Source organism: Balearica regulorum, chromosome 29 (assembly GCF_011004875.1).
Source record: "Balearica regulorum gibbericeps isolate bBalReg1 chromosome 29, bBalReg1.pri, whole genome shotgun sequence".
NCBI classification, from domain to species: Eukaryota; Metazoa; Chordata; class Aves; order Gruiformes; family Gruidae; genus Balearica; species Balearica regulorum.
In genome coordinates, this window is record NC_046212.1 from 1415601 (window position 1) to 1438553 (window position 22953).

The 22953-nt window shown below is 56.0% G+C and overlaps 2 protein-coding genes across 22 annotated transcripts in view; both read right to left on the reverse strand.

Annotated features, from left to right (window-relative positions):
- Positions 1-1091: 1091 nt before the first annotated feature.
- Positions 1092-5940, reverse strand: STAC3 (SH3 and cysteine rich domain 3). Its single transcript, XM_075737771.1, has 12 exons — positions 5792-5940; positions 4943-5009; positions 4279-4540; positions 4033-4130; positions 3681-3756; positions 3503-3600; positions 3326-3392; positions 3004-3053; positions 2757-2860; positions 2180-2231; positions 1848-1985; positions 1092-1586 (listed from the first exon to the last, which is right to left on the reverse strand). The coding sequence occupies exons 2-12, from the start codon at positions 5006-5008 to the stop codon at positions 1488-1490; spliced, it is 1110 nt and encodes a 369-aa protein (XP_075593886.1). The 5' UTR covers position 5009; positions 5792-5940; the 3' UTR covers positions 1092-1487.
- A 996-nt stretch (positions 5941-6936) lies between these two features.
- Positions 6937-22953, reverse strand: part of R3HDM2 (R3H domain containing 2) — a 58927-nt gene continuing 42910 nt past the window's right edge. For 10 of the 21 annotated variants that reach the window (XM_075737967.1, XM_075737969.1, XM_075737953.1 and 7 more), the window contains 15 exons: positions 22746-22777; positions 22594-22647; positions 19609-19841; positions 16550-16767; positions 14344-14433; positions 13460-13702; positions 12712-12838; positions 12045-12280; positions 11611-11765; positions 11207-11307; positions 10257-10426; positions 9944-10088; positions 9757-9857; positions 9173-9257; positions 6937-7623 (listed from right to left, as the gene is read on the reverse strand). In XM_075737967.1, the coding sequence (XP_075594082.1) occupies positions 7280-7623; positions 9173-9257; positions 9757-9857; positions 9944-10088; positions 10257-10426; positions 11207-11307; positions 11611-11765; positions 12045-12280; positions 12712-12838; positions 13460-13702; positions 14344-14433; positions 16550-16767; positions 19609-19841; positions 22594-22647; positions 22746-22777 (2334 nt within the window). In that variant the 3' untranslated portion in view covers positions 6937-7279. The remainder of the gene's footprint in view (positions 7624-9172; positions 9258-9756; positions 9858-9943; positions 10089-10256; positions 10427-11206; positions 11308-11610; positions 11766-12044; positions 12281-12711; positions 12839-13459; positions 13703-14343; positions 14434-16549; positions 16768-19608; positions 19842-22593; positions 22648-22745; positions 22778-22953) is intronic. The other 11 variants (XM_075737961.1, XM_075737954.1, XM_075737964.1 and 8 more) reach the window with 6 other exon arrangements.

The following is a 22953-nucleotide window of genomic DNA, read 5'->3' on the forward strand; positions in this document are numbered from 1 at the left end:
GCACAAGCAGACACACACCCCCCCCGCCCCGGCCCCTCGCACACCGCCGCCCGGGGAGGGGGGGGGGGCACCCGCGTCCGCAGCGGGGGTGGCGGGAGCCAGCGCGGGGGGGGGGGGGGGGGGGGCTGTCCCTTGAGCCGTCCGCTAGGGGGCGCCGTGGCTTCCCCAGCGCAGCGGCGGACGCCGAGTAATTTGCATATTTTTGCATAGGGAGCGGACGCACGGCGCGTCAGCAGCGCCCCCGCCCGGCCCGCGGCAGCACTGGAGTGGCCGCGGCGGCCCGGCCGAGCGTACCGAGGCCGATGCCAAGAGCCCCGCAGCGCCCAGGGCTGAGCCCACCCGGCCTGGCCCGTCCCGGCGGGTTCCACGGCGATCACTACCTCGCTACAGGGCGGCCCCGCCGTGCCGTGCCGCCCTGTCCCACGGCTGCCTGTCGCCATGGCGACGAGCGGCACGCGGTACCGGCCCCCGTCGCCGTGGTTACCGCCCTGCCCACCCCCGCGGCCCCGCTTCCGGCCCGTCACCGTGGTTACCGCCGGCATCACGGCTCCGGGACGTCACGGGCTGCCCGCGCAGCCGCCTCCGCCGCGCCGCCCTCGTCTCCTCCGGCCCTGCCCCGGCCCCCGGTGGAGGCAGCGGGGCCGGCGAGGTGCCCGCCCCGGGGAGGGCGCTCCCCCGCCGCACCGCCCACCCGGGCACCTGTTCCGAGCTCAGTGCTCGCCCTCCCCGTTCCAAGGTCTCGTCCTGTCCCCAGGCCCCCGTCACCTGTCGCCCGCGGCCCCTATTCGGGCCCTGCTGGGCCCCGCGCCAGCGTTCGGCACCGCGAGGCGGCCCCGGAACCCCAGGGGATGCGGCCGGGGCAACGCGGGGATTCTGCCACCCGTGCCCAGCTGTGGAGACCCTGCACTGGGTCGTGGATACCGTGTGGGGTGGGTTGTACATGCACACATGCACGAGCCACAGGCGTGTGCTGCACAGGCTATCACATGCAGCAGGAAAGTACCAGTGCAGCCTCCTGGCGCAGTCCACAGCAGCTGGGACCAGCGGCAGCCCCACCGTGACCCTCTCAGGAAATCCAAACCAGGGAGAGCTCAGGGTTGGGGAGCAGACATGTATTGCCAAAACACAGACTTACACAGCCCAGAGCAGTGGAATAGGACTGCACTGACACCCCCGAGGCACCCAGCACCCACCACCTCAGGCAGGGGGGGCTGGGTGGCTCCAAAGTGAGTCTAGGGGTGCCCCTTCCTTGTATCTAGTGGCTCTAAAGGCACCAAAAACCTCATGGGGAAACAGCCCAAGCAGCATCCCCCCACCCCCCGAGCTTGCTTCGGTTCTGGCGGAGATGGTCCCTACCAGAAACCCCATTGCTGCAGGCACCAGGGACAGGGGTGCTTGCGGTCCTCATCCCTGCCCAGCTCCAGCAGCTCTCTGCAGCCAGGGTGCATCTGTCCCCGAGCCTGGGGGGCCCTGGGATGCTGCCCCGCTCAGATCTCCTGCAGGAAGTCCACAGGGAAGAGCCCCACTTTGCGGCCGGTGTAGACTTTGACGTAACCATTCACCTCCTCACCTTTCTGTACCACAATCTGGGGGTGAGAGGGGTGCAGGTGAGACAGAGGAGGGGGAAGGTGGCAGAGGGAGGGGGCTGGGCAGAGTGGGTCTCATCCAAGGGGCTGGGGGAGGTGGGCAGCATGGGGACAGCAGTGCCGGCCAGGGCTGAGAGTGGCTATGGGGTGCAGCAGGGTGCCAGGGCGGCCGTGACGGGTGGGGGCCTGGAGGGAGGCCAGGGCAGAGATGCAGGCTGGTGCTGGAGGACCACGGGCTGTGAGCACATGGTCTCGTCTCACCTGATCCTTCTTGAGCGTGATCTGCCCGATCTCCCGGTTGCCCACAAAGGAGCGCGTCACCTTGTGCACCCGCTCGCCTGCCCGCACCCGGATAATGAAGTTTGGAGGGAAGTAGCCAATTTTTTCACCAATCTTCCCCTGAAAAAGTCAGTGGATGGGTGCAAGGTGGGGTTTGGAGCTAATCTGTATGACCCCCAGGTTCCCCCATGACAAACAGCCTGCAGGTTGTGGGTTGGCATGAGGACACAGCAGATTTGCACTCCCAGCTGACCTCTCCCTTTGCTTAAAGCTCTGCCTCTTTCCCCTCTGTGCTTGTAGGACACCAGCCTTACCCGCCACCACTCCTCATTGGAGTCATCGACCACCGTGATCTTCTCCCCTGGCCTGTGAAGGGAAGGAAGGGCTCAGTGTGAGGGGGGGCCCAGGGACCCCCTGCCATGGGAGACCTTGAGGTTGGCAAGGAAAATTGCTCTTCCCACAGCACCAGCTCCTAGAGCCCTGTGTCGGGGAGATCGAGGAATACACACAGCCTGCAGGCTCAGGGACAGACAGGTCCTGTACATGACAGCTCAGCCTCAAGTCTGGGGTGCAAGAAATCAGTGGAACCACGTCAAGACAAACACCAGCCGCCTTGGAAATGAGGCTTGTGCCTAAAGCCTGAGAGCTGGCTCAGCGAGAGCCAGGACCCCTGCTCAATGTGTAGCCCAGTGGGGCAGGCAGAAAAGCCACAAAACCCAAACCACAGTCAGCATAGCTCTAACTTCTGCCCTCATTCATTCATTCACAGACCCCTCCTGGTCATGAGAGCCTCATTGTTGAGGTGAAGACTTCCCCCTGTCCCCACTGGACACCCCACATACCATACTTCCTCTCATCATCCCTGTGCCCACTACACTGCTAGGAACTTACGGGAAATCCAGGTCATCTTTCTCCAGGGCTTTGAAGCGATAAAGTGCCACAAAATAGTGAGACTGCAGATAGCCACCACGAATCCCTGGCTGTGGCTTCTTGTTCTAGGGGAGGAGGAAAGAGGGGATCAGCACTCCAGAGAGGCTGAAGACAGCCCAGGGAGCCCAGCAGGGAGATCCCTGCAGCCTCTGCCCATGCTGCTCCAAGGCTGGGGGCCTTTAGGGCATAGGGTGAGGATGACGGATACCTTGTCATCTGTTGGGCTCTTCTCAGTCTTCTTGTCCCCTTCAGAGGTACCTGGAAATAGGAGGAAGGAGGTTACACCTCTCCGGGTGTTGCCTCCCGACCCCAGGACCAGCCTCCTCCCAAGGATCTCCTGTGCCCGGTCAACAAGGAGAAGCAGAGAGAACCCCAGGGTGGAGACCTGAAGACTTGCTTTCTGCAGGGCAAACCCCACCCCAGCAGCCTCCCCAAATACAGTCTCCACATCAGGCTCCCTCCTTGCCCCATGCTCGTGGCTGGAGCTCAGCCCCCTCCCTAGCCAGCCCTGCCACGGTCGCAACACTCACCACCTTCAGTTTTGCCCCCTTCTGGCTTTGTGGCCTCTGGTTCCTCATCCATCATAGCAGCCAAAGGCTGCAAGGCAGAGAGCTGTCAGGGGGTGCAGAGCGGGCAGGGAGGTGGGGGTGGCAATGGGGTGCCAGAACCCTTGGGCATTTGGAGCGAAAGGCCAACCCCACACTCACGTTTTTCTTGTCGTCCTGTCCTTTCTTGCGCTCCTTGTTGGCCATGATGACACCTGTCCGCAGGGTCTCGAACACAGGGTCGCTCCTGTTGGCTGCCGCTGGGGCACAGGGATGGTGAGAGAGGTTTGGCTACAGGATGTGAGGAGATGGGGCACCCCGGCGTGGGGACAGTACTTACAGAGCAGCTCCTTGACGCAGGCATATTGCTGGTCACTGTAGAGGGGTGAGCTGTATGCCCGGCGAAACCCTGGTGGCTGGAAAGAGCAAGGACGTCAGAGCATCAACCACCACCCAGACCTGTGGGCCCTTCCGTGAGAGCTGAGGAGGGAGCAAGTGGATGCTGGGGACCCAGAGGGTGACCACCCAGCAGGGGGGAGATGCCTGGGTCCCCCTTTTAGAGCCAGGAAGAGACGTAGGTCATGGCACCTAGGTCATGCCCACAGGGACCGAGCCAGCCGCTCCCTGCCGTGGCACTCCGGTGGTCCCTACAAGGAGGTGCCCCCAAGCCTGGGGCTGGTGGGAACACTCACAATTTTGCCGAAGCAACGCTGCATCTCCACGTAGGACTGGCAGTGGTGGTGGATGTTGGTTTTGCAGTTCTTGCACCTCAGGCCAAATTTGTTGTTGACTGGCGGTGGGGGATGCGTGGAGGGGTGGAAAGGAGAGGCGATGTGACACTGCAGCTGTGGGGAAGGCTGGGCTGGAGCCCTCGCCAGCCTTGGCCCCCAGCCCTTGCCCTGACCATGGCCCCCAGCCCCAGCACCCTCAGAACTCACGGACAATCATGCGGGCACAAACGTCACAGAACTTGGGCTTTTTGAAGTAGTGATCTTTGAACTTGTGGGGTTTGTCATTGACAAGTTTCTGGGGCTCAGGAGGGGGCTCAGGCTCCTCCTCCTCTTCCTCCTCTTCCTCCTCCTCGTAGATGTAGTAGATGGGCCCCCCCGAGGGGCTGACCAGCTCCCCATTGGGCTGCGGCTCTGGCGCTGTCTCCTCCTTGGGCTTTCGCTGGAAAAGTTGCTTCAGCTTCTGTAGCTGCTGGGGCAGGAGAGGATGCATCACACACAGCAGGTGTATGGGGTGAGGCAGGCAGGCAGGCAGAGAGTGGCTCCCTGCCTCTTTGCTCTGACCCGAAGACTCCTCCTTCCCCAAGTGGGAGGAGACCCCAGGTGTCCTGGGGCAAAAATGCTGCAAGGACAGGGACCCTTCTCCCTTCCTCATGAGGTTCCCACAAAAGGAGAAACTGTAACTCCTGAGCACCATGTGGATGTGGGCACCCTGGGGAAAAGCCAAGCTGGGAAATGGCCACCCAGTGCCCTGCTGGACTGGGATCCCACCAGGCATCCCTGGCCCCACAGAAATCCTGGGATTGAGGCAGAGACAATGCTAGAAAGGTGACTTCCCCCACCCACCGAAGCTGCCCTGTGGGCACCCACTTACCCTGCTTTTGGGTTTCCCACCTGAAGCAGGTGAAGCTGGTGGCTCTGGCACTTCCTTCTCTGTCATGCTATGGGGGAAAAAAGAGACATGAAGTTGGCTGGGGCTGTTCCCACTGCAGGTGCCTAGCAGGGGCAGAAATGGCCAGAACTCACTGGATGGGAAGCATCTCCCAAGCTAGTGCCTCCCTCTGCCCCAGCAGCACCACCTCCTGCCACCCCACCTGCCGCTCCTGCCCCAGCAAGGGCCAGTTCCGCTGTGGGCAAGTCCCAGGGCCCCAGGGTACCTGCTGGGACCTGCTGTGGAGGCTGGAGAACAGCAGGCTCCCAGCCCAGCATGCACAGCGCTGCTGCTTGCTTGGTGGACGTGGTGCCAGGTGCTGCGAGCCAGACCCTGGACTACCTGCACGCATCCATCTCTGTCTAGACATCTCCATCTCACAATTAAACTGCAAATGGTGCCACTTTTGGCCCCCTAGGACAGGCATGCCTAGGACACTGTCTGGTATCACCACACAGCCCTGCTTTGTTCTCCCCAGAAGCCCCGTGCTACTGCAGGAGCAGGATCTGCTCCTGCATCCCCCTAAACCTGCCCGATTCCACCTTTGACTGTCAACAATCCCCATAGTCCTTCTATGCAGACAGCACTATTTTTGGTTATACCCAACACGAGCCCCCCCCTCGCCCCTGTGGAAACCAACCAGGACGACCATCAGGGAAACAGCGATGGGTGCTGGGAACCCTGGGGCAAGGCGTGCTGCAGCAGCAGAGAGCCCTGGGGTCTTGCAGCAATGTCTTGCAGCCCATGGGGGTCAGTGGCCACGATGAGGGGGAGCCGCGCACGGAAACACACTTACACTGTGGAGCTCTTGTCCTGCGATGAAAAACCCTACAAAGGGTGGCCGATGTTGGGGCCCCGTTGGCCAGAGAGCCCCCCAGCCCTCTGTGCTGGGTGCACAGGGAGGGGGGCAGCTGCCCCAGTCCTGTGGAGAGTAGGAGTGACAGGACAGAGGGGAACCGACAGCTGAGCGCTGGCGGAGGCTGACGCTGAGAAATTGGAGCCCATGCATGAGCCAGGAGGGGAGCGGGGTGGAGAGGAGCCACTGGCTATTTGCGTTAGTGGGTTGCTGGGCGTCACAGAGGCCCACCCACCCCCTGGCATGGGGCAGCAGCAGAGCCGGGGCACACCAAGTGCTCCAGCCTTGACGTCTCATTTGCTCTCAAAATTGAACTCTCATGGCTGCCCCATCCTCTGTAGCAGCAGATCCTGCTGATCTGCTCTCTGCTAAGAGAGCTGGCCACGGAGGAGAGAGCTGGGGACCCCACTGCTATCATGCTGCCCTGCAGTGGGTGTCAGGTCCCTGGAGTTGGACAGGCACCCCAGTGTCAGAGTCTCTGGAGCTGTGTACCTGCCAGGCTGCAGGTGGCAGTAGGGCAGGACTTTGCACCAAGGCTGGGGTTGGAGCCCATCCCTTCCTGGCAGCTCTTATCTCTCCACTTGCGCCTGCTTCTTGAAGATGCTGCAAGAGGCTCCAGCTGCTGTGTGCAATGCCATGCTGAAGGGGGTGCCAGCCTGAGTCCTGTACCCACAGGACAGGAGGACACAGTGATACCTGTACCTATCAGCTTGAGGGCTGCTCCCATCATCGGGAGAAATATGTTGCTTCCTGGCAGGGGATACAGCTGGGGACGCCCCACACCCCCATTCTTGCCATTGCACAGCTGCATGGAGCCAGCAGATGGGAAAAGAGGCTATGAATATCTGACAGCAGGACCAGCCCCAGGTCAAGGTGCCAGCACTCCTCTACCAGTCTCGGCTCCCAGCCCTGGCAAGCCATGAGCTCACAGCGTCTGTACATGCCAAGCATGGGGCCAGGATCCGGGCAGGAACACATCTTCCTGGTGATGCCCCTTCTGCTTCCTGTCATTGCACCCCCAAGAGGCAGCACAGATAGCCCCTAGCACTGGTACTGGCAGAGAATGGGAAAGCAGCATTAGTGATGGACAAGTTTTCTTTTTATATTTAAAAACAACCCCCCAAATAAAATAAAACCAAAAATACCCCCCAAATAATAATCAGATTAAATAAAATGTGCAGTGAACATACCAATCAACACCTGTATGTGCGGTTCAACACAGTGCTTAACAAAACAATATACACAGGGTAAGGTAGGCGGGCATGGGCATCACTCAAAAAAAAAAAAATCAATTTCTTGTCTCTTAATTATGTCCATATAAATATATCCAGGAAGGAGGGCAAGATGAAGGGAGGGCAGAAAGGAAAAGAGAAGGCAGAGGGAAGTGCCCGCAGTCCAGTGTGCTCTGTGCCCATGTGTGAGCCCTACTGTGAGCTGGCACGCTCCAGCACCCGCAAGTCATAGTTCTTTTTGGCCACACGCAGCTTGAAGCGGCTGAGGGAGTTGTTGAGGCGGAGGGAGGCATTCTGGGCAGCCAGCGGGCTGGGGAACACGGCCACGATGGTGTATAAGGCAGCAAGGTCACTGTGCCTGCCGTTCTCTGGAGTCCCGTTGTTGTCCCCGCCACTCCCATCTCCGTGGCGCCCCTGAGTCTCTTTGAGCCACTGGATTTTGGCACCAGCCATGGCAAGCTGGGTGAAGAGCTTGTCAGCCTCTGTCCGTGTGATGCCCTCGGGCAGGTCTGTCACCTCCAGCACTCGGCCCAGCACTGCAGTGGAAAGACAGTATGTGTGAGTGGCAGCAGGTTCTTGGGTGGCAACAGCACAGTGAGAGCTGATGCGTGGGCTCCCCACCAGCGCTGGGGCTGGAGCAGTCACCTCTGCTTTGCCTGTGAAAGCAGCACTTTGCTAAGCTGCTCCACACGTTAGGAATGTATTTTTTTAAGTCAGTCACTTCTTCCCCCTCAAACTGCCCATATAATTCTGCTCCATCCTGACTGTGCCCCATCCTGATCCTTTCTGCCCACACCCTGGTCCCCTCATGGCCTGCTTCAAGAGGAGACTATTTCCCATTTTCCCAGGGCTCCAGCAACACCAAGTCCTTCTTGCTTCTTTTGGCTGGGCTGGGCTTTTCAGTTAGGGCTTTCCCAGGAGCTCTGCCATCTTCCTACCCTGATCTTTGGGTACCAGGACTGGGAGCTAACCCAGCTCTCCTGCCCTCTGTCCCTGGAAGGGAGAAAGGCTGCACCCACAGAGGACATCGACATGAGTGGATCCCGAACGTGACGCTACCCTGCGTGCTTCACTCTCGTGTGCCCAAGCCAGTGTCACGCCAACCTCTTTGCCTCTGCTCTGTGATACCCAAACACGTCTGCTGCCTCCTGGCTCCAGCCCTGGCTTTTGGGCTTAGCAGAGAGCTGGCTGAATGGATTCTTTGCTAATATTAACACAGCATGTAATGAACATACCAGCCGCAGGGAGGGGGGCAGCTCTCCGGCAAGCAGCTCTTAAAGAGCCCCCTGCCACCAGCTGCTGGTGGTGATGGTGACACGGGGGACAAATCTGAAGCCTCTCAAGAGCCAGTGAAGGCTGCCTCCTGTCCAGGCTGTCTAGCTCAGGCCCACTTAGCAAGTGGAGACCCCCCCCAGGGCGAGGAACAGGGATTCCCTTCCCCTTTGGAGAGAAACAATCCACTGGGGATTTCAGCCCTCGCAGCCACCCCTGGAAGATCCCAAAGCCCTTCACAAAGACTCTGGGACTCAGGAGCTCTGCAGCTCCTGGCCCCACTGGGAAATGGAAACATGAGAGGGGAGGGTCACTTGGGAAGGCAATGGTGGGAACAAGATCTCAGGGGTCTGGACACTCACTTTCTCCTGATAGAGAGGAATAAAATCCCAGGAGTTCTGCCAGCTCTACCTGCTCCATCATTTCCACCCTCACAGAGGCAGGAATAGGGCCCAGGTGTCCTGGTGCTCATCGCTGACTTTCCAACCATTTCTCCCCACTCTTTCTCAAAAGCTTTGCTCAGTGCAGGCAGTGTTTACTGGGTTCCTGAGGAACCCCTGTCCTCCCACCTCCCGATGGGCACAGCTGACTGGGACCGGCTCTGCTGCACCCCCCCCAAGCCAGGCCTGATGCGCGTTGGGGGGGGCAGTGGCAGGCAGGAACTGCTCTCCACAACCACCCCCAGCAACAGGTTCTGTGGGAAGCTGGTGTGGGCAGCAGCGGCATCTGGAGTCTCTGCCAATGCCAGCTACACCCATGCAGTGGGGACTAGTTCGAGGGCAAAGAGGGAACTGCTTGAGGAGTATCACTTGCCTACATCACTCGTCCCAAGGTCAGTGGATGCTGACTTGAGGGCCTGTCTCTTGCTCCGGTTTCCATGTTTCATTCCAGTCTGCCCCTTAAATAAAAATGGTAGTGTGTTACGTGAGGAGACACTGTGGCCTCACAGCACAGCTCCTCACACAGGAGCATCCTTTGTGTGTGTGTGTGGGGAACATGACACGGGACACGCACACGGATGGACCAAACTTGACCAGGCCATGGCCGTGAAGGGGAACGAGGACACCTGGATAAACCTTGCACCCCTGGCACTGTTAACACCACACTTGTGTAAGTCAGAGGACATCAACACACAGCCATGGTTCCAGGACACTAAAGGACTTGGGGCTGACGTGGCTTCTGGGCAAAGCTGGGAGAAGGATGAAATTTTAGCCCAGTGCCAGGCTCTAGGGAAATCCATTTGCAATGGCAGCTCTGCTGGATGGACGGTAAGACCGTGGGGTAGGTAGCCTGCTATCTAATCGAGGGGTGTACAAGCACAAGGCAGGGTGTGAGACTCGCTGCTTAACTACTCCCAGGACAGCGAAAGGGTGGGTGGAGGTTTGGCCCAATTTTACCTGGTGTGTGTTGTAGTTGGGCTGGTTGTGGAGCAGTGGTGGGGGACAGATAGACAGGTTATACTGCAGCGGCTGGCCCAGCAATGAATAGCGCCCATCACCTGCCAAAAAGAAGCAAATGTTTGGGGGGGCTGAAGAAATCACAGGAAAGACCCAGCCCTGTGCTGTCCCCACTCCTCTGCCTTACCTTGTGCTGGGCCCATGGGCCGGGGGAACTGTGCAAGGACAGGAAGGGGGCTCAGCCCCGTGCAGACGCTGTTGAGGTTGGTGACAGGAGACGGTGTTGGGGATTGGGTGGGGGATGTGATGGGGCTGTTCAGCTGGGTGCTGGCCTGGGGGAGGGAGAGCGTTAGACAGCCCCAATGCTTGTGACCGGTCCCACACCTGCCTCACCACCCCCATCTCCCAGCCCATCCAGACAGCACGGATGCTGGGGTCCTCTCTCTCCCACCAGGCTGCTTCCAAAAGATGAGCTGCCTTCTTCCCAGTCCTCTCAATACCTGAGCACTGGTGTCTGGGTTGTACAGGTCTCCTGGCTTCTGCCCCCGCTGGTCCAGGCTGTAGTACTTACAGTGGCTCCACTGCACCACAGGGGGATTCTGGGGGGCCTGGGGGCCATTGGGTACATTCAGCTGCATCACAACCACGCCAGGGCCCGACGGAGACACCCCTGGGGAGAGACGACAGCAGCAGTATTGCCCAGGCTCTGCACACTGCTGCTGCTGCTTGCTGTGGGACAAGAGGCAGCCTGCCTGTCTGTGCAACTTTGCACTCTTCCCTACAACACCCCTTCCCCACTCTTTCCTCTGCTACTCCTGCCTGCCCAGGTGGACTGAAAAAAAGGCACTACCAAGACCCGGTCGGGATCCCTCTCTGATATCACAGGTTGCTTTTAATTCAGGATAAATGTGAGCAAAGGGGACAAGTTGAAGGCAACTCGGGTGACCTCTCTGAGCATCACAGCAAAACTTCAGGCAAAGGATCTAATCCCCGAGCTGGGCGCAGAGCCCAAGTGTCCTGGTTCCAGCTCTTGCACCAATTCATCAGGCCCCAGCCCATGTCCCTGCAGCTAGGACAGGATACAGCAATCCTGATGCTCCCCTCATCCAGTGTGTTCCCTAGTCCCATGAGCTGCCCTGGTGACACTCAGCCACGTTGCCAGCAGAGGGAGTCCGCATCCCGCAGCAGCTCCCTCCACCTGCTCCTACCCTGCCTGCCCACCATGGCAAGGAGATGCCAGGCACAGGCCAGCATCAGCCTGGAGCAAAGTTGCTGTGCCACGACCTGGTAATTCCCAATCGGCCGCGGGATGGGTAAGACTAAGGAAACCCATTCCACAGAAGCTGCTAGACTTGGCTGTGAATTGGCAGCTCTGTTCACTGCAGCCCCTACAAAACCTGATCCAATCTGTGCAGGATCAGTGCCAACCCTGACCAGTGGCCCCTCTTACCTGAATACTGCTGCTGCATCTGTGGTGGGCTGCAGGGTGACGGGGACTGTGGCATCTGATACTGCTCAGAGCCAGGTGGCTGAAGGAACCCCACCGAAGGGCTGTGAAGCAGAGAGTGCTCTGGTGAGGTGCTGGGGATGGGGAGAAACAGCCTGCCCATCTGTGCAGGCAACCACCAGCTCTCTCAGCTGCCTCTGGAGGAGCACAGAAGCACCACATGCTGTAGGACAGCTATGTCCAGGAAACACTGACTATGGGAGCTAGGACTGGGCAAGCTCAAGAGTTGCCCAGAATCTATGGTGCCAAGCCACCTCCCCTAGCTGCAGGAGTAGGATGCTATGTCCGTTCAGTGGGCAGCAGGACCCCTTGCTTCCCAAAGCAGGCCCGAGGTACAGAAGCTTTACCTGGTGCCATTCTGCTGGGCAGTTGGGATGACGCTGTAATAGATGGGTACCCCTCCAGCCTGAAGCCCCCCTTGAACAGACTGGCTGGCTGGCACAAGCACTGGCTGCTGGAAGGGCTGCTGGACCACACTCTGGGAGTCATTGGCCACGGGAACCTGCGCAGGAAGGAAAGAAGCAGCCCTGTGGAATGACAGGTAACAGAGCAGGAGCAGGGAGAACTGGCCCCAAAGCAACACCAGTGAGATCCACGCAAGGGAGAAAAGATTCCAGATGGTTGTCTACTGCAGCCCAGAGCAATCTTGCCCAGGCAAAGACAGCCCAATCCAGCTCTTCTGTGAACATAATGATGAAGAGACCAGCCGCACTCAGTCCTCCTCCTCACAGCTGAGGCCCCCTCCCCAGCAGCCCCTTATGGGAGAACAACTGGTGCCTACCTGGTACGAAGGCAGTGGAGTGTACTGGACCACCAGGCCTTGCATCTGGCTCCCCATACCACTCCTCTGGCTGCTGAGAAGGCCAGGGGGCTGTGCCTGCTGCACTCCCATCATACTCTGCATCTGGCCTCCCATGCTGTTCCTCTGGCTGTTGAGGAGCCCGGGGGGCTGTGCCTGCTGCACTCCCATTACACCTTGGTATGTTTGCTGCTGGTTGGACATCATTGGCTGTAAACCTGTCAGAACAGGCTTTAAATGGAGCGGCTTCCCAGCTGGCCACAGAAGACAGCCTGAGCCTTGGCATATGAGGGCTCAAATCCTGCTTTGCCCCCATCTCTTGCTAAAGAGCAGGAAAAGGGTTTCCCTTACAGCAGATGTAAAAAGACCTGAAGGAAGCTCCTGGCTTTAAATCCACCTTACAGCACCTCAGCGCATGCTACATGTTGAGAAGGAGGGAAAAGACTAAAACAGCCTTTGCAGCCAGGTCAAGTTTCAACTTTCCTTTGCACAGTCAAGAGGCACTTTACAGTCAGCAAGTCCAGCAGAGAGTGGGAGACAGGGAAGAGCAGCCTGGCCCCAGACAGTGCATGAGAGATCCTTAAGAGCCAACAAGAGTGGCAGGAAAGGGAAGCATGCCCCCTCCCTCCCCCCTTCTACGCCTCCTTACCAGGCTGCTGGGACTGCTGGGAGAGCTGCTGAGTGCGCTGGGAGCTGTAGGCCACTGGGTGACTGAGAGATCGGTATTGCTGGCTGGAGTTCGGGTACTGCCCAGGAGGGTAGTAAGAAACCTGAATCTATCAGAATCAAGAAAACATGATAATGAGAACACAAGAGGGAGTGGGACCAAGAAAGCTGGTCCCCCGGGACCAGTTTTCTCTCTCACCTGGCCTGGCTTCTGCCGAAGGAAACCAACCAGGGCTTTGGCTCTGGCCAGATGATAGCTCCTCAGGGACTGCAGCCCCTTCCCGCTCCTCCCAGCCTCCACATCCAAGCCTTTCCCAGCACAGTAGTGCAAGAGCACAGTAGGCAAAATTCTCATCACAGCTCAGGGGAACAATCCTAGAGGTCATAATGCCCTGCAGGACCCCAGAGAGAGCTTAGAGGTGTCAGCCCTGAATCTGGTCACTGTCCCTCCCCCAACACTATGAGCCAGGAACGGTCAGAAGGGTCCCCAGATAAGTGTCCTGTGAGCTCAGAGGGACATGGGACAGAGATCACCCTGTGCCCAGCAAGGCTGTGTGCCAACCCAGAGCCTGGACCCCTGCGTGTTGATCCCTTACGAGAGGGCAGCAGAAAACAGAAAGCAGCAAAGTTCCCACTCTCAAGGAACTGTTCTCTGGACTGCTCCCCAGCAACCCCTTGCCTGACAGCTTTGGGCTGGTGCACATCCCCTCCAGGCTTGCACATGTCCTTACTTGCTGGGGAGGTTGAATGTAGCCCTGGGGCTGCAGCACCTGCTGTGTGGGGGCCGTGTGCCCTGAGGCAGAGTAGTTGGAGGTGGGAATGGGCTGCCCAGGGGTTGCCATGATGAATCCCGTCTGCTGAGGATGCTGGGAGATGAGGGATGACTGGAACATAGCTGAGGAAGGATCCGGTGCTTCTGTAGAGCCCTGTCGGCTGAGGCTGATCTGCCCAAAGGGGTTGCTGAGTTCGTCAGCCTGCATTGGGGATAAGCGGGAAGGATGGAGAAGGACAACATGTAGGACAACAGCATGTAGGACGTAGCTCTGCTGAGTAGATTGCAGACCCCTTCTCCCTATTCTGTGTGGAGGAGCTCACCCAAGACAGGTCGCCAGAAAGGAGCCACAGATCAAGAGCATTCTGCAGGACAAGGCATAGGGACATGCGAGCTGCTGGGGGGGGCCCGAATGCTCAGCAAACACTGGTGACATGAGGGGCCCCACACAGGCAGGTGGGGCCCCAGGCCAGAGGCCATGTCCCATGGGGTGCACTGTTCCCAAAAGACCCAGCAGAGACAACCCAGTGGCTGACTGAGACCACAGGGCAGCCATAGCCCCTGGACCCCTGTGCTGGGCACAAGTGTCACTTCCTGGTGGAGGTCTGGGCTTGGCACTTGCTCTTCCCCAGGCTCTTTCCACTCCAGTGGTGCCTGGCCCTGGTGGGTCCCATGGCCTCAGGCATCCCACTGCCTTGACCCCACTACAGCAGAGCCTTACATGGATCCCAAACCCACTGGATGCAGCGTCCGTGACATACCTGATTAGCAAAAGCTCATACAACACAAACACAGCGCATGAGTACAACAGAGACAGTGCAGAAGAGAAAATGGGGTTTATACCAAGTTGTACTGCTGGGGTGGAGAGACTGGCAAGAGGACTTGGGGGCAGGAGCTTGGAGAATACTGAACAGGCTGCAGCGCTGGGACCGGCTAAGACCAGCAGAGAACAGAGCAGAGGAGAGAGATTTGGGTAGGAAAAGGGCAGTGGGGAGGGAAGGAAGGATAGGAGGAAGGAGAGAAAGAAGGAACAATAAGGTTAGTCAACTGAGCCAATTGCAAACACACAGAGGGGGCATTGCAGAGGGTTGGAAAGCACAGAGACCAGAACGGGGGAGCATTCATCTCTCTATGAAGACACACAGCCCGGTCAGTTGCTTTGTGGAAGCTGGGAAGGCTGACCATGTCCGCAAAGCAGCTCTTGGCTGGCATGAGCAGTGACAGAAGTTCACAAAGGCCAGCTACGGCTAACAGCAGCAGCAGAGCCACTTCCCTCCCGCACAACATTTGTGTGTCTCCCACTTCACTGCCCACTCGTGTGTGGCACTGACTCCCAGCTCTCTCTGCAGTGCTTTTTGGCATTTCCTGCTGTAAAAGTCTTTTCTTTACTCTGGCTTTCTGTAGGGGCCCCTCTCACTTTCGCATTGGGAGGACCTGCTGATGCCTGTTTACGACAACATCTAACTCAAGCACCATATACTGTGCTTTGGGCACCAAACCTGTAACAGTCAGTACTGGATTGTTTTTTTGATCATATGATTTGAACTTTAGTGAAATAGAAGGTGTGTGCGCATGGGGGACAATGCATTTTCAGACCTTTCACTACTAATCAAACACATGAAAAAGCGTTTTTCCAGGACCTAAACAATTAGAACAGCCAAACAGTAGAAGATAGAAAATAAAACTCCAGCAAGACACAGTGATCCTGCACAAGCTCCGGAAGCCTGCTGTCTGTTCAAACCTCCCACCCAGGGCACTGTGCTCTGTCCCATGCCATGCTACAGCTCCAGACACTCCAGTTCGCTTTAGCACTGGACCCTGGCTACCTCAGGGACACACCTCATCTGTAGAAGTGAGATGTTTCCCTTGAGTGTCAGTATCCTCTGTGAACAGATCCACAACCCTGGAGCCAATCCAGGGCCCAAGAACTACAAGCTTCCCTCATCCTCATACAAACAGCAACATACAGCATGTCTGTTCATGTTATCTGCAGTAAAAGCTGTTTGAGGAGGCTTGTTTCCTCCTCCCATCCCAGCCCATTGAAAACACTTAGAATCATACAACAGCCCAGGCTGCAAGGGACCTCGGAAGATCATCTGGTTCAACCTTTAACGGGAAAGGGAGCCTAGGCAACATTATCTAGCACCCTCCCTGTCCAGTTGCATCTTGAAAACCTCCAGTGTAACTTGCAGTTCTTTGCTGTAGGAGACATTGTAAGTATGAGACGATGCACCGGAACGGATCCCTATAAAACTCACAGGCAGGCTGAGGTCCAGCACTGACACACTGCTCTGAATCAGGCAGGATAGGAAGGTATTGAGGATACTTCCCCCCCGCCACTGCCCAGCTCTGCACCCGCTGAACACGAGGCAGCTTTGGTCTCCAAATGTGCCCACCAGGGTTGTCTCCCACTCCTTCCCCATCCTGCAGTGACACAGGGGCAGATACTGTGCTGTGGTTTCTTACAACCTCAGGAGCAGAAAAAGTATGTAGGAATGACAGCCATGAGGGCTTTCCAGAGGGCTCCATCCTCAGAAATAGCCCTACAGGCTGTGGAACACCGTTTGGGTTTAACTCGGGGAGGGTCTGGAGAATATACCCAGGCACAGTTCCAGGTCTACCTCTCCCCAGGACATCAGATGACCAGCCATGAGATTTCAGCATTGGGGAGCTGAAACCCAACTACCGTTTGTGACAGTCCCTCACCAGCAGGGCAACTGGTTCCAGAACACAAGTCTACCACTCAGCAAAGGGCTATAGATCCCTTGCCAGAAGGGCTGCTGGCCTGAGCATACACAGAAGTGGCCGGCAAGTTGAGATGTCGCACAACATCATATTCAGGCACACCAAGGCCCCCAACCTTATCCTGCTCTCTGCTGACAGCACAGAGAGACTGTCGCTCCCCAACAGGTAGCAAGTGTGCGGACACCCAAAACCCACTGGGCACCTGTGAGTCCAGAGCAGCCTGGGTGTATGCCAGCTCTGCTTCCACCTCCCTCCTGGGTGCCCAAGGAGCTTACTAAGCCCTAGATAGTGCACAGGAACTCACCTGGGACATCATGTGGTTACTCATGGCTGGCTGCTGCTGGGCTGCAGCTGGAAGTCCTTGGGGCTGTGGTGGTGGCTGTTGGGGTGGCTGCGGCTGAGGCTGCTGGGCTGTGCAGGGTAGGAGGCCACGGCTGGGCTGTGAAGAAGGGGATTGGCTGCATGCTTCAGGGGCACCTAGTACCAAACCTTGAACAGAGAAAGGCATGGCAGGGTTGGTACCTGGGAGAGAAAAACATTGATTCCTTGATGGGGAGGGTGGTGGGTAGATTCTGTCATTACCAGATCACATTCTCTGCTGTCCACATGGGAGCGTCCACGGGGGACAAGGTGAGGAGGCTGCAGGCTAAGTCACTAGTTTGCCTCTGCTTCACAGCAAACCAAGGTGCTGACACCCTCAGGACTCCAAGTGATTGTACCTCTCTCCTCTCCTCTGTCCACACACTGACCCTCCAACAGCTGGTCACAGCATCTTCTCCTCCCCCTGACCCATACATGCCCTGCCCCACACAGGGAAGACCAGGATGCAATTCTTGTTCCAGACTATGGCCATGAGTTGTACAGCTGTTACTCCCAAGAGCATGCTCTCTTCCCTGACCCCAACCTAGCACCCTCACTCCAAGTGACAGCCTACACACCGGTCCCCACCCACAGCTCTCAGGTAGTTGCTGTTTGTGTAAACCTTCAACACTATTCAGAACTGCAGGAAATTAAAAGGCCAATGCCAGGCTCAGATGATGAATCTAGCTGGCCTCTGCCCACAGGGCAGCACGTGCTTGGTGCAGGTGCTGGCAGGATTGGCACAGCGTAGTAAAAACATGTCCGTGTTGCAAATATTCTTTGGAGGGATGTGCCCTCTGTCTTGTCTGGAAATCACCATTCTATAAATGCCATGGGTGTTCTGCTGGGAAGACAAATCTGTCTGTTAACAGCAGAACCTTCCCGGTGGAGGCCTCTCCACCCCAGCATGAGGCAGAGATTACAAAAAGAAGGAGCTGCCAGACACACTCCTGTCAGCTCAGTATCATAAACCAGCCTGTGGAAAGAAGCTGGAGACCTGTTCCCAGTCACAGCTCAGTTCTGCAGCTACAGCCCCTGCTCGGACACTAATACGTCATCGTGATCTGTTTGAGTGCTTGCCCAGAGGGGAGTGAGGGAATCCTATTTCATGGCCACATAGACCTAGCACACACACATCTTTTGAGTAAAAGGCTAGGGGGTGGCAGGCTGAAAGCAAATCCTTCCCATGGTAGGAAAAATCGTTAGGAAGCAGTGCAATACGTGCTGCAGGGCACCCAGCTGGGAAGTACTCTCCTCAGTATTTCAGCCCTACTTCCAGAAATAAAAGGGCTGTGAAACTATTGCTTGATGCCCAGTAGCTGCTATTTAACTAATTCTGCCTCTGTTCTACCGCATTTCAACAGCTAATCTTTAGGCATTCTGCTAAGGAACCACATGGTGCAAAGAAGGAAATACTTTGCTGACAGTTGCCCAGGGCCTGAATACTGAGATGGGAGAAGAGCCGCAGAGTCCTAAGCGCTTCTTCCCCCACATAATAAACAAGAGGATATGGAGGGTGGTAGTTCCCCCCAGCCAAGTGAAAATTCCTTTGCTTTTTTAATTCCCCCCCTCCCCAAGACATTTCTAATCACTTGCCATTATATCAAGCTGGAGAGCAATTGGCTTCTGCTCCCAGGGGAGACCTGGAGGGAAAGTACAGAAAGAGCAAAAAAGCAGATCCTCTCTTGCTCTGCTTTTGCACACAGCTGGGACAGATCTTCAAATAACTGCTCCCATCAGCTGATGAATCAGTCCTGGAGGTGGTTGCAATAATCAGAATAAGCGCAGCCCTGAGCACAATGGAAACGGGGTCCCAAGAGATGAGGTAGGTACCTTCAAACTGCAAGATGAATGTGTGGTTTTCAAAGCCATCCTGGGTGCTAGAACAGCAGCCTGGCTGCCTTTTAGATCCATCCCTTTTATTTGAAAGGATTCTTCTGGAGCTGTCTAGTCACCCACAAGCACAAATCTGCCTCCTCTCCCCAGTAAAACAACAGCTCTCAAGCATCTAGGGTCCTGTTGCCTACCAGTGAGAACGGAGGAAGCTACACAGTGAGACAACACTGTGCAGCAATTGTAACCAGCTCCCGTATGGCTCCTCAGTTATCACTGGCCCATTAAATGAGAGCAAAGACCTGTGCTGCCTCTTCCACAAATGCCTTTCACAAGCAGTCAGTTGAAAATAAAGGCCTCTGCTCCCCACTGATAGAAGGGCTGGTGCCCTGCCAAGTGCAGCACATCTTCTCAGGAAGCCGCTGTCAGTAACAGATTACCAGCGATGCCCCACAATAACATTCTCCATGCAAGGGCTACCCTTTGTGTTACCTAGATGGAAAAGGAAGAACTGATCTGAAGCAGGCAAAGAGACTTGCGATCCTAATTCCCTTTGGTGCTCCTGAAATCTTGAGCTGTATTCAACACCTCTTGAAGAGCTGCAGGCCCAGCTCCCTGCTGTTACGTTTGCTCTCAGGAGTATAGTGAATCATTCTGAGAGAACATCGTAGCCAAATACCAATTAACACAGTCTTTGTCTAATGAGATAGACTGTGTATCTGATGAGATAGACTAATTGGTGACACCCTTCCCTGGACCTCCTTTGTTGGAAAGCAAGGAAAAGTGCCAGATGGTTCACCCCGACTAAGTCTCCTTAGGGCTGTGAGGAATTCTGGGGAGCAGAAAGGAATGGCAACGTAACTTGCAGCACAGCAGGGGAGAGAAAACAACTGAAAACTGGTAGCTTGTGTTCCAGGGTATGGGACTAAAAAACATCCTTTGTCTTAGATAACTCTGTTAAAGGGAAGGAAGATCTGATGGCGAGTATTGAAAAAGCAGATGATGAACCAATTGCCACATCCCTGCCCAGGTACTGAACACATTCAAATGTTGCCAACCATATCCCATTTTAACCAGAGTCACTGACCAGAGGAGCCCCAGTCCCCCCGCCCAAAGCCTGTCTGCTCGGTGTCCTTTGGCAGAAGGTGTGCAGGGGAAACACTGCAGTACCTGCTCGGGACGTCCTGCTGGCAGCGCTGCCTTTGCTACTCCCGATGCTGTCCCCCCGCGTCAGGATGGAGATGCCACTGAAGCTGCTGGCTTTGGTAACAGGCGGTCGCAGGTTGCGGATGGAGCCGTCTGAGTCTGTGCTGCTCCATGGCCGAGGCTCCAGTGACTTTATCTCACTCTCTGTGCTGCTCTGGTGGCTGCCCGAGGCCCGGTTCAAACTGTCCCGGTTGCCCCTGTAGAGACCGGAGGAGTTAGACCGCACCTCCAGCAGAAAGGGGCTGCAGCAGGACCTGCAGGGTCTGCATCAGTGCTGCCACACCGGGATGGTGAGCCCAGTCAGCAGCTGGTTCTGTGACAAGGCACATCAGCACTTTGTATAGGGATCTGGCAGCAAACCCCCCAGGCCACAGCTTTCTCAGGAATGCACTGTGAAGACCCAGTCACTGCTGATCTTCCTTGGTGTGTATTGAGAGCTGGCTCCTGGCCCTTTTCCCTAGCCAGATCCCAGCCTGGAAGAGATGCCAGCAGGGTCAGAGCATGATCCCTTGCTAAAGCCCTCCTTGTCTCAGAACAGAGGCCTTGAGACAAGGCTGATCAAGATCTTGCAAGACCGCTTTCCACACCAGCCCTGGTAAGGCTTTCTGCCCAGCTGGAACCACTACATGCTGGAATACTGCTATGCTCCAAGCTGTGCTCCCGCTCATCACCCTCCCTTAGCCCCAGGCGAAGTCTGGCCACTGCAGGACTTTACGGGGTATCAGCAAAACATCCCAGTGAGCTTGGTTCATCAGCCCAACCAAGGACCATAACCACAGTAATGAGTTCCTGGGCCTTCACTGGGGAGGAACGGTGAGGAAGACAACACTGGAAGAGATGCTCATGTAACGCTGCAGGGCTGAGCCCGGCAGCAGCTCCACACAGTTGCGGAGGGGAAAAGATAGGCTTGGAGGGACTTCCTAGGTGATGTCCTGGGCTGCTGGGAGCAAGCAAGAGCCAAAGAAAACATGTCTCTTAGAAACCAGTACAATGGTTATATCCCTAAAGAGGTGACGGAATTGGACTGCACAGCTTCAACCCCCAAATTACAGTTGACCTAACAAGCAACACTGTCAAGCTCTTGAGCTCTCTCCAGCCTAAACTCTGAAGGCTGCTCCTGGGGAAGTTCAGAAAGGTGGGGGCAGTGTTTGTGTGTGCAGGGAAGGGGCATGTCATGGCTTTTGTTCTGACTCAGCTGCAAACTATGGTTCCCTAAGAATCCAGATCCCTCTCAAGCTGGTTATTGCTAACCCAGCAGCATAACGGTTCTGCTTTTTCTATGAATGCTCTTCAAACTCTAGGCACACTACCACACTGTCCTAGCAGCTTCAGCCATGCCTTTTTCTTCATTAGCCTTACTACAGCCTGTTTCCAAGTGTGTTCACCAGTAGAGAGCTCTCTGCAATCAGATCTGTGCTTCAGCAGCATTAATACTTGCTCGCTTCTAAGCGAGCAAAACGGACAGCTGTACTGCTCTGTATGCCGGGCTTTGAGGGCAGTCTCTGGAGTTCACACAGACATCTCCAGCACCACCACTGAAGGAACCTCAATCTCCTCAAGAGCTTGTCTATCTTTGTCCACAGCTCAAAATGGTCCTGAGGCACACATATCCTCCCTCTCCCCACCATGGGAGCCACAAAACAAAGACAGCAGGTTAGCCCAGCTCATTAGGGACTGGGCACAACATACAGAAAAGCTCCTAGCATAGCCCTGGCTGCAGCTGAGCTCCTAAGGCTGCAGTCACATCAGCAATGGTTTTTGCCACTTGCTGGGTGAGTTTAGCCTGGAGAAGACTGAGAGGGGATCTCATCAATACTTATAAATATCTAGAGGGCGGGTGTCTAGAAGGGGCCAGACTCTTTTCAGTGGTGCCCAGCGACAGGACAAGGGGCAATGGGCACAAACTGGAACACAGGAAGTTCCATCTCAACATGAGAAAAAACTTCCTCACTCTGAGGGTGACCGAGCACTGGGACAGGCTGCCCAGAGAGGTTGTGGAGTCTCCTTCTCTAGAGATATTCTAAACCCACCTGGACGCAATCCTGTGCAACCTGCTCTAGGTGATCCTGCTTTAGCAGGAGGGTTGGACTAGATGATCTCCAGAGGTCCCCTTCCAACCCCAACCAGTCTGGGATTCTGTGAGTTTTAGTACAGCCCCATGGCTGATCTGAAAACTACACCCCTTGCCCTGACCACCACTGCCACAGGCAGACTCCAGGACACAGTCTGTGTAACTGTGCTGAGGACACTTGATTTTCCATGACAGTGTCCCTCCAAGGACAGTCTGAGCCCTGTGACAGACTGAGGAGAGGGGCAAAGCTGTTCCTACACTCACTTAGATCCTCCTGTCCTGTTCATAACACAGAGATGCTTCATCTCTAGAGCTTTGGCTATTAAATGAGAAGACAGTAGGCATGAGGGTCTCTCCATTTTCATCCTGTTCTTTATCCTCATACCTTCAGCAGCCTCCCGCAGCAGGGGTCTGTGCAAGGTGACTCGTCAGGCTAACTCCATCCTTCCAGCCCTTTTATCCACAGGAAAACTACTTAACAAGAAAATGCTGCTCAAACACGTTCCCAGTGCCCTGCGTAGCATACTCTGGTTGAAATGGAAGCCCGAGACCCTTCATTGCCACCATTAAGTAATCCAACCTTTATAATCAGGGATTAGGGAGAACCCCACCTCATCTGGCTGCTGATCCTGTCACTGTAAGGGCAGGGCTTTCCTATCCTTTTGGGAAACAAGAGGTGGCATGGTTTGAAAAATGCTGGAATCCTCTGGCTTCCCCATTCCCACCTTCCACCCCTCCATTTTAATTGATGGATCAGCAAAAAAGGACTCAGAAATTGATGTTGCAAAAAATACAACTTCAATAAACTTCACAAGCAGCCATGCATGGGGCAAACTTACTCAGCAGGACAATGTACAAAATAAGTCACACAGAGATACCTAAAAATCTGCCTCCGTTTGTGAGAACTAGAAGAAAAGCCTTCTTTGGAGATTCTGTCGGTTAACATCAGAAAAAAGCATCATTATCAAGTCATGTGGTCCTCCGTAGAGAAAGCCAGAGATACAAATAGCGTCTGCTAAACAGTACTAACCTGCTGTCGGTGAGATACCCATTCTGGCCAGTCTGGAAGCACGGGAAAGACATGGAGATGGGAAGGAAAGAAAAGGGAGACTTAGTAACTTTGAAAACAACAAACCCAGGCAGTTTCAAAGCAAAGAGGAGCAAAGCATTACCAGTATGGGACTCAGACACAGTTTGTGTTGTGCACAAGTTACGTGGTCACTCAGGAGTCTTGCTGA

What these genes read in the sequence shown, in the direction of transcription:
- STAC3 (XM_075737771.1), bottom strand. Translation starts at nt 5,008, where the DNA reads ATGACAGAGAAGGAAGTGCCAGAGCCACCAGCTTCACCTGCTTCAGGT. An exon ending in GTGGGAAACCCAAAAGCAGG is followed by an intron (nt 4,541 to 4,942) that starts GTAAGTGGGTGC and finishes CTCCTGCCCCAG; the next exon opens with CAGCTACAGAAGCTGAAGCA. An exon ending in TCACGCTCAAGAAGGATCAG is followed by an intron (nt 1,587 to 1,847) that starts GTGAGACGAGAC and finishes TCTCACCCCCAG; the next exon opens with ATTGTGGTACAGAAAGGTGA.